The sequence below is a fragment of the Phyllobates terribilis genome, unplaced genomic scaffold (assembly GCF_046119375.1).
Source record: "Phyllobates terribilis strain yellow unplaced genomic scaffold, ASM4611937v1 Scaffold_2__4_contigs__length_985480577, whole genome shotgun sequence".
Taxonomy (NCBI): domain Eukaryota; kingdom Metazoa; phylum Chordata; class Amphibia; order Anura; family Dendrobatidae; genus Phyllobates; species Phyllobates terribilis.
In genome coordinates, this window is record NW_027362762.1 from 654,465,670 (window position 1) to 654,476,888 (window position 11,219).

At 39.0% G+C, this 11,219-nt stretch overlaps 1 protein-coding gene across 1 annotated transcript in view; it reads left to right on the plus strand.

Annotated features, from left to right (window-relative positions):
* The window catches only part of LHX1 (LIM homeobox 1), a 14,972-nt gene extending 4,729 nt beyond the window's left edge, over positions 1-10,243 (plus strand). Inside the window, exons 4-5 of the mRNA XM_073666700.1 lie at positions 7,337-7,502; positions 8,820-10,243. Of these exons, the coding sequence (XP_073522801.1) occupies positions 7,337-7,502; positions 8,820-9,199 (546 nt within the window). The 3' untranslated portion in view covers positions 9,200-10,243. The remainder of the gene's footprint in view (positions 1-7,336; positions 7,503-8,819) is intronic.
* Positions 10,244-11,219: the final 976 nt, after the last annotated feature.

Below are 11,219 nucleotides of genomic sequence, written 5' to 3' on the forward strand. Positions count from 1 at the left end.
GCAGGGAAATAGCAATATCAGCCCAGAAATCCACCCAAGAAGGGTCTGGTGTCCACAGAAATCTGCTGTGTAATTAGTGCTAATAGGAACATCTAATATATATTCGCAGGACTGCAATGTACAGAGAGCGGCTCCTTGACTTGCAGCCTGCCTTGTGAAGAATAAAGTAGAATTCTGTATTCCCCTCCTTCCTCCTCATTTATTGGCCTTAAAGGATTGTACAGGGGTATCAACTTGCAAATGGACTAGAAATTAATAACCATAAATGTGAGGGGTTAATGGAAAAATAAGAATGACAATGAGGTGGGATTATTAAAAGGTTTATAAACCCGCAGAGCTGGGGGTAATGGAGGGTTAAAAGATCATTAAGACGAGGTTACATTGGAAGAACCTTAGTGCGAGGATAATTAGGAGTAATCTTGTCAGGGTAATAAGAATTAACTCAATCATTCTTGACCTAAAGCGGGAAAGCCAAGCAAGAGGAAACCGAAAAGCCTTAAATGCTTCATCTAGAGGCACCCGGAAAGGAAAATCCGTCCCCTCCGCCGTCCACTGTGCACAGACAGGAGTGTGAGCAGGATCCAGCCATCTCCTAGGCTCGGCCATGTCTCCACAGGGGCAGGGACATTCCTGTAGACAGCTAGCTGCCACCTACATCCGCAGGACAGAGATGGCAGTGCATGTGCCAGGACATGGATACAGTACATGCAAAGGATGAATTCCATTGTTTCCCACTAAAGTGCCTATTACATAGAAGTAATATCAGAATGTAAGAATTGGCTAACATTGCTGTGGTATTAAAGGGAACCTGTCACAATTGCACATGCAGTCTGATCTATGGAGAGCAAGGCATAGAGGAGAGGCTGATCACAATGATAGAGGTTAGTAGGAAAGAATTGTGATTTATTAGTTGAAGTCCCCATTCTTTGTATGTAGGAGTCCAGTGAATGGTCCTACTCAGTAATTGACAGCTATCTGCATGCAGTTATACAGGGAGGACAGTCAATCACTGGATAGGACCGCCCACTGGACTCGTGACTGCAGACACCAAGGATTTCAATAAGTAATAAGCAAATTATACTTAATCTCTTCCTATAAAACTGTGTATCAATCTGATCAGCTCCTCCAGCTCTATAACATCCTGCTTGCAGATGAGATACCATTTTCAATATGACAGGTTCCCTTTAATTGTATGGTGGAAATGTACTAGAATTGCATATTTAATATTTGAGTGGAACCATAGCCATAACAAATGGTTAGGACATGTCTTATCTCAGTCTGAGAACAGGGTAGATGACTGGCACCAATGTGTGTCCTACCGGCTTGGTGTCACCCCATCTGCTTTTCCTGATTGACGACTAGCGCCTCTCATCTGCGCATGCCCGACATTCCCATTGATTCCCCTCCCCCAGACTCTATGACTCTGCATGACCCTGCCTCCGCTCTGGTTGTATCAGGCCACCATATACCCTGTACGCTTTATATAACATCTAGTACTTTTTATTATCCTGTTTGGTTTTTTTAAAAGCCTATTTAGAAAAAAAAATATTCAGATGTGGCTTACCATAATAATATTTATTTCTATAGTGCCAACATATTCTGCAGCACTTTACAATTCAGAGTGGACTTGTACAGACAATATCAGACATTACAGAATAACACATAGTTCAACATATACCAAGAGCAGTGAGGGCCTTGCTCATAAGCTTATAATCTATGAGATCTATCAATAGTGTCAATCTAGATTTTTTATTTATTTTTATTTATGAAAAATAATTTAGAGCATTTAAAAAAAAATTAGGGATAAATCTTTTGCATATTTGCAGTAGGGGAGTGGAAAATTCGATATCTAGTATTCAGAACCCAATGGCAGCCGCCCTTCTGCCCTGACTCTGAAAATGAAGGCCAGAATCCTACTACGAGGGCACTTGAGCATAATATGGGCAGGCCAGCTCCAACTTCTCTAGGGCCTGTCTACCATCATTGTATAGAAAGTATGAGAGCCTACTGTATGTGATAGGTGAAAACTCAGAATGGAGAGAGGATCTTGTTCACACATATGTACACACATATCTGCATCCTTATTAGTAAGGAGTTAACATCTTTAAAGGAAATAATTCTGGTTCGGCATAAAGAAGCCGACAATGTTAATGCCACTCCTCAAGGACATTTCTGAAGACAGTCGTCTTTGCTTGTTTTCTGTTGTATGTTGTACAGCTGCACTCATACATGAATTAAGTGTGACATGGCGGGGCAGAGGGGGACAATGCTGGGCTTCTTACAGGGAGGATTTGTTTCTTTAACTTAAAAAAAAAAAAATCTAAATATTGGAAACAACAAACACGACTTTTACCATTTGCCCATCCTTTAAAATAAATACCAAAGTAAGGTCAGTTCTGAAAAATGTCCCAGTTTTGATTTAATTTTGGCTCAATATGGTCTCCCATCACAGGAATGGGATTCATTTACGTGTGAGTTGCTTTCCATATTATTACCGTATCTGTCAGGGGGAACTAAAGGTGTGAGCTGACCCTCAATGATGCCCTCCAGGAGTTCTATGGAGAGCAGATGTACAGCAAAATGCTGCTAGACATCCCGGGAACTTCTCTGGCAGCAATCATTTCCAGGCAGAATACATGGAAGCAGGAGCAGTTACTGCAAATAAGCAAATATATGCAGGCGGTCTGGCGTTTAAAACCAGATTTTTAGAATGAAATGTGATAAATAATAATTGAATATTTAATAATTTTTATTTTTATAGTGCCAACATATTCTGAAGCACTTTACAATTTTAGAGGGGATTTGTACAGACAATAAAGACATTACCGAAAAACACATAACTCAGATACCAAAAAGAGTGAGGGCTCTGCTCGCAAGCTTACAATCTATGATTAACCGCATTCCTAACAATCAAATTTAAGGTTTATTAAATGAGGCTCTTAAAGAACCCAGAGTGCCAGTTCCTAATGGTAAAAGGGCATTATCATACAGAGATTACCTTTTGTCATCTATGCTCTTTATATCTATAAACATTCACAAAGTTTCGGATATATTTTCACGTACTTGCTATTGGGAAAAAAATGTGCAAAGTAAGCTGTGTGTTATTTATACAGGCCTTCTAATAGCCATAATACGACATAAATCATAAATTAAAGCTCTATGAAAGAATAAAATACAGAGACATGTAACAATACATTGTAACCTGAAAATCTAAAACCCCCTATCCCATTCTCATAAATGGTAGAAGTGCTAAACGCAGATCTCATTCATTAAGGCGCTACTTGTACCGACCCGTTCTTACATTTAGTACTCTTCAATTCAATGTTATCAATGTGACCCAAATTGAGCAACTGCATTAACAGAAGGGTGCCTCCTTCACCATTGTTGAGGATCATATGGATAAGCAGTTAAAGGGGTTGGCTGCTTTATCTTTATATTATCAGATGTGTCAGGGACATGATTTTGTGGCACTTACTAATATATAAGTATTACATGGTCTCCTCCTGCACAGACCATACAGACCTCCTGGTCGTAAAATGGCAATTGTTTTTTTGTTTTGTTTTTGGAGGAGGCTGATAGACAGATCTGGTCACATGCCCCTCCATCAGCAGCCATTTTGAGAACAGTAAAGCTATACTGTCTATGGGGAGTATGCAGTAACCAGTGCATAAGGAGAACAAGTCATTTATATATGTTAATAAGAGCCAAAAATTAATATTCTTAACACATTTATTACAATAAAGAAAAAGTGGCTAATCACTTTAAGGTGACTGAAAGTCAACTCGTTGGTGTTATCACTCTAGGGGTAGGCTCCTAAGTTCAAACAATAATAATATTAATTGTATTTATTTATATAGCGCCAACATATTCCGCAGCACTTTACAATTAAGCGGGGACATGTACAATTAAAGCAATACAATGTATCACATTTCACCAGTTACAGGTGGAGTGAGGGCCCTGCTCGCAAGCTTACAATCTATAAGGAAATAGGGGGAGACGATAGGTAGAACATGGTCATCAGCCAGTATCTAAGTGCAGTTACCGTGTGCTATTGGGTGCATGGAGGATGTGGAGACAGATGAATAGGCAGGAGCAGATGAAGATTAACATTTAGGAGGGAACAGGGGAGAGTTCTTGTTCTTGTTTTAATGTGTAATTTTTGTAAAATATATACAATGAAACACACAGATCCTTTAACATTTATTTCTACAAACGCATAACGTTACTCACACCTGCATTCTTCTTCTTTTTTTCTTTCTTTGTACTTGTATGCAGTTCAATATTGATAATGACAATTAGAGATATTTGACATGTCGCTCTTTGTTTTTGGTTTAATGTTTATTGTTAAACAGTTAACAAAACTTTGACCTATAATTTTGAATGTAGTCAGTCTAACAAGGCCCAAAATTGAGGCATGTTACATGTATGCCTCTTTCAAGGTCAAAGGATCTTACTTAGGTAATCTGCTATCATTCTATACATCAATTATCCAATCCATTTACATAATATGTAAAACAAAAATATTAATAATAATCATCATAATAATCATATTCAATAGATAAAGCTTAAATCAATTCTGTCAGGATATCTTTTTTTTTTTTTTCAAATTCAATATTTATTCAAAGTCTTTTTAACATTTTCATCACAAAAGGTAAAATAAAAATCAGTGGGCAACAAATAGATCCTTTGGCCACTTTCACAGGTTCAGTATTTGGTCAGTGTTTTACATCCGTATTTGTAAGCCAAAAGCAAGAGAGAAGCAATCAGAGGAGATGTATAATAGAAACACTTGCCCCATTTCTGCATTTTTCACCCACTCTTGCTTTTGGCTCACAGATACTGACCAAATACTGAATGTGTGAACATGGCCTTAAGGTGAAATCACACCTTAAGGAAGGAAGGGGTGAATAGGAGGGAGAAAAAAGGGAGGAAATATTACATCAACATCAATATTCTAATTAAGTGATTGTTCTTCAATGCAGGTGAGAGTGAAGCATCGAAAAACATAATCTGCTACATTTTTGGGATCCTAATTCTCTCCAGTGTAGTACAAAATGCAAAAGGGAAAAACTGATATGGGAAAACTCTTCCTTTATCCTAGGCAGGGAAATGTTGCAGGCAGGGTTTTCCTGGCTATCAAGGCTGGTGTAATGCACACAGTGCACAACTTAATCAGTTGCATCTGGATCAGGCATAAAACAGCTAACTGTACACAACTGATGCCTGTAAATATTTAGAACCGATACTTAAAGGGAATGTGTCATCAGAAAATTACTTCTAGCTTAAAACTGGATTATTTGCTACAATTTGTTATTGTTTTGGTTTAAGTTTGGCATTTTTTTTAACCATGAGTCTTATTAAATAAAAAGTGGAAAGAGTTGTATAATCTTGCAATTTTCACCATTGCCATCTGGGACATTTTAGACTCATACTTCCAGTCCTTTCAGGAAGTGTTTTCAGCAAGATTCATCATCTGTAGAGACAGGGTTACAATAACAGGTAACTCCTCTATACACTGCTGATAACACAGGATCCACCAATCACAAAAGGGGATTTCAAAGCTGACCTTTTGCACACACTGGTTAGAGGCTTTGCTATCAAAAATGGGCTATAAGTCTGTTCATTGCCGCTAAATGACATGTGGATTCCCTGAAACAGGAAGTTAGTCTAAAAAATCCCTTGTGGCCAGTGTGAAAATTGCAAGATTTCTAATTTTTATTTCAAAGAAAGCTTATGATATGAAAAAAAAAACATTGCCAAAAGTTTGTAAAAAATAGCACAAACTGATTTAATCAGTAGGTCCTTTTTTGTTGACATATTCCCTTTAAAAGAGTTTTCCCATTCTGAAAATTTCAAGGAATATCCATGCAGGATATGGCATATATGTATCATGAGTGGGCTCTCACTAGTAGCACCCCACCAATATCTAAAACAATTTCTATAGTTTATGGGCTCTGCTGTCTGATAATGTTTGTAAAGTGCTGTAGAATATGAATATTTTTTTCATCACTCTCCCCAATGGAACTCATAATCTAAATTCCTATTGAGCATGCTTAGAACCCCACATAAAAACAGAGGGAACATAAAAACTCCTTGCTTGGCATTAATCTGGGGATCTCAACAGTGTTCACCACTGAGCAAATTCGTATGCTATACATTCTGATTGTAAGGAATCTCTTACTATCATGGGAGATTTTTATTATAAAACTGCCCAAAGAAAAAAATGGAGCTCAACATGAGGAGAAATGTATTATGGGTCCCAGACACTGTTTCGACCCACCTCCACAGATTTGGAAACCGTCTATACAGAGGTGTGTGGACAGCGAAAGTTAGAAAATCCATCAAAGACTTGCAGCATTTTTTTGCTTTAAAAAATCGGTGTAAAATGTTCAGCAAAGTAGAAGTAGCATAGAAAATACATTTTTTTTTAATTATTTGCCATATGCACCATTTATTAGTCACATGTGCCATTTTCCAACCCTTCCACCACTTTGTACAATGTGAGATCCTACAACACAACCGCTTATTGTCCCCAGTGTTGGTCCCATTCACCTTACAGCATGTTACACATGGATCCACCTAGATTCACTTTCACTGCAGACTATGATGGGTTTTTTTAAGCAATAGACCAGAAGTATTTATCTGATGATTTAGATAGAAGTAGTAATCAACCAGTACCATGAGAACAAAAAAAAATCTTCTTGTTTTAAACCTTGTAGTCTAGGAATCCGAGCTCAAAGATGAAAGGCAAAAAAAATAAAAAACAAACAAACCCTGATGTCAGTAATGATATGGAAATGAAATGTAAAGCAGCATTATCTATAGTCACAGCTCCAAACTCGCCACTTCTGGAGAAGTATTCCACATGCAGCCTTCTGTCATGTAAATGCTGTGGAGCCCCCTATTACACGGCAGCAGGCCGACCCTCACCTTACCTGCTGTCTCTACACGTCTGCCCTCTTCCAGGAATGGGATCCCAATAGCAAAGGTGACACCGGGGAACCGCTCACAAAAAGGAGAGTCCTGATGTTATTTGTACTAAATGGTTTATTACAAGTAGATTTGTTTTACTGGACATTAAAAGTAACTGCAGGCACCATCGATCTCTAGCGAGTCTTTCTCCTCTGTTACCCCTGGAATCTATTCTCCTCCTGCAGGGTGGGGAGACCATGCCATAGATGCCTCCATGTGCCCCCAATATAGCAGACCTTTATCGGGGAACGGGTCTGTGATTAGGAATAGCAGCGCAGAGTGTTGGCTCAGCGATGGCCATGCTGACGGCTTCCATGGAGGATGATGATGATGATGATGAAATAACGGGAGACTGTCATTACAGGTTTGGTTCCAGAACAGGCGCTCCAAGGAGAGGCGGATGAAGCAGCTGAGCGCCCTGGGGGCCCGGAGGCACGCCTTCTTCCGGAGCCCACGGAGGATGAGACCGCTGGTGGACCGCCTGGAGCCCGGGGAGCTCATCCCCAATGGACCTTTCGCGTTTTACGGAGGTGGGTAAATTCCAGTGATGTGGGAGCGACAAGTACATCAGATAGTACAGGGGAGAAGACTTTTATTGCATTTTTTAATTGGACTGCTATATATTTTTGTGTGTGTATAATATATCTATCGATATATATTTATATAATGTGTGCGTATAATTATTTATATATATACATACAATGTGTGTACATGTATAGATAGATATGTGTGTATTTATGTTGTATGTATGTGTATACATGTATATAAATGTATGCGTAAAATATATATACAATAACTATATTAGACTATAATTATATATATATATATTACACACATGTATACTCTCTCTCCGTATGTGTGTGCATATATATATATAATGTGTGTATGTGTATATATAATGTGTGTGTATATAATCTATATATTTTCTATATTTATTATACCCTCGCATTGCTGATACTAATACTGTTCAGAGCAGCTGCAGGTTGTGGCCCGTGTGGCTTCCACTACAGCCGAGTATTTCCATATTAATTGCACTGTCTTTCTCCTTATCACTGAAAATGATCAGAGCAGGAAAAGCTCCACAAATCCCTGTGTTGTGATGCATGAAGCAGTGTGTTAATAATTAATGCTAGAAGTAAGGAACGTGGAAATCCCAGACAAAGCTACAAAGTCTTCATCTGGAAAGTTTCAGGCTGAGGTTGCAGACTTTCCTATGTAGAATTCGGATGTCCGCAATGTCACCCGATGATTTATTACTGATACAACTGCTGCTGGTATTAATACCTGTATTATTCTATCATACAATATAATATACGGCCGACAGTCAGGTGAAATAGTCATTATATAGGAGCGGAGTTGGATTGCTATTTGCCGGGCGTGCTTCATTCTAATCCTATTGAGGAATTAATAATAATAATAATAATAATAATAATATTAGTGTTGTTATTATTAATAATAATATTATTCTACAAGCAATAATTGTTTTGAGAAGCCGCAGCTAACTCTTTACAAATCATTAGGAATGTAATGTCGTTTGTTCTGATGATCTACTAGGAATTATGTTTTTTTTCACTAGTTGATTTTTTTGTGCGTGTGACATGTAATGTCCTGATACTGAGGCCTTGTGGCACCTGGTAGCCCTGCCCGTACCTTTAGTGACACTATTCTTCTCCTCTTCACATTCCCTTTCATTGGGATTTCCTCTTGGATATCATGTATCCTGACACCTTTCTTGTCCTGGTCACAAGTAGCTGCTTACCCTTCCTCCAGGGCAATGAGAGACTGATTTATTGCACTTATGTAAAATGATTTCCTTTTGTTTATGAATCATGTCTTTTTTTTTGTAGACTACCAGAGCGAGTATTATGGGCCAGGAAGCAACTATGACTTCTTTCCTCAAGGACCCCCTTCATCACAAGCTCAGACCCCCGTAGATTTGCCGTTTGTTCCTTCCTCTGGACCTGCAGGGACCCCACTGGGCGCAATGGAGCACCCCTTACCTGGACATCACCCATCTAGTGAAGCCCAGCGCTTCACCGACATTATGTCCCACCCTCCAGGAGACTCTCCTAGCCCCGAGCCGAACCTGCCCGGCTCCATGCACTCCATGTCCGCAGAGGTGTTCGGTCAGAGCCCCCCTTTCTCATCTCTATCAGTTAATGGGGCTGCCACATATGGGAATCACTTGTCACATCCACCAGAAATGAATGAGGCTGCAGTCTGGTAGCTTTTTCTGAACAATGGACCGAGTTGCAATCTCTCCTGACAATGCTGTGCTGTACAGAACTGGTGACCCTATATGATAAGCCCCCTCTGAATCCACTACATTACTTGGATTGAAATGACCAGAATGCAATGGAAGTAGTGGAAGCGCAGAATTTAGCATTGCAGAATAAAAACTAACTGGAGAAGCTGGAGAATCATGGACTGCAACAGCATTGTTCTTCAGAATGTCTATGGAGACCTAAAACTAGCAGTCATATTCTAGTAGTCACCTGAACACAAGGGTGGGACACAACTCTTATTAGCCAAAATATCACATACAACAATGGAAAGCCCTCAGCATCAACTCTTCTACCTTGACAAGCTACTGACACCAATCGAGTATCCTCACCATGAAGGTCTGCTGCCAGGCCTGCCACTGACTGACCACCTTCACCTCTGGAGAAATCAGACTATGGAACTCAAGCAGTCAACTGTTTACGTACGATGACGTTCTATTCAGGAGCCTAACCTTTTAGTAATAATCCACTTTTAGAAACCTCTGTGAAATCTAAAAAAAAAAGAAGAAAAAAAAGAAAAAAACGTTTTGAGCAATCAACCAAATGATTCATTCTTGTTAGTTTAGTTTTGTGTGGATGGAAGGGACTGACTGGAAGGGGAGTGCTACACTGTGCTAGTGATAGTTTACAGAAGGCTACAAGAAAGTGAGGTGCCAAATACAATAACCTAATAGCACAAATACGCCATAGACAAGTATGTGCCACCATTGCCGAACATTTGATATACTTTTTAGTCCTGTTGAGCGTTCATTAATGGCTTATAGAGACCCAGACAGGTTTTATTTTTGTGTCCTTAAAGAAAGTCCAAAATATTTAAATTTTATGGTCAAATATGCAGTTCCCAGCTGCTTCTTCTTTATATATTAAATTTCTCATACGTCTTTTATTGTTATTATTAAGCCTAAGCTTGTGTGACCTCCAGTGCATATTAGACCATTCACTGTATGAAAGGAAACATGTGGAGAATTTGTGGATTTTTAATAAAAATAGAAAATCTCATGTTTAGACGATTTGTATTTCATGTTGTGTGGCCTGTTCGGTTAATTTCTTCTAAATACACACACATTATATAAAATATTTTTCATACTTGTATATAAACATAGCAAGAGAGATAATATAATTCTCTTTCTGTTATAGTTATTTTCGCTGCTAGAATAGTGATAAAATCAGGCAAGTTGTCTGATTATTGCAGTGATTATATCTGTTTCCTTTTTGTATCACATCTTATGATGTTAGGTCAGCAGATCTTTGCTATATATTAATTTGTATATCTTTGTGTGCTTGTATTTTATTTATATATATATATATATATATATATATATATATATATATATATATACAGAGTTATTTATTTATACATATATGCAAGCATGAAAAAAATAGAATTATTTATATATATTATATACGTGTGCAAAAAAATATATACAAATAAACTTTATATTTTTTTGCACACGTGTATGTATATATATCATATAGAGTATAAAGATATATTTGTACTATACAGAGTATATATTATGCTCTATATAATAAATATATATATGCACGGCATTGTAGCTACATATCTGTGCACACGCGTGATATTCCACTGGCTGTGGGGGTCGCGTTGCTCCTGGCAGGACTTGCGCTGTGCTCTGCGCCGGCACATTAGGGGTTCCTGCATTATCCAGTGTATCCTGTGACCGCAGCTGCTGCACCGCTTCCTAGTTACAGCGTGTAATCGCTTGTGCTTGGTTGGTGGGCACCGCCTGTGGCATGTGCCAAGGCTTGCTGTCACGAGTGGCCTCGCTGCCCGCAGTAGCACGGGCAGCCATCTGATCACGGTCATCCGTGTACGTTGTTTCCTGATCTGGAGCAGATGGCCCCGGGCTGCAGGGCTGTGTAGCCCGGGGGGGGTGCTGCCATGGATGCCGGCAGTTTGGGATCTCCACACTGCAGAGTGCTTGCTATTGGCAGTGACCATGTCCA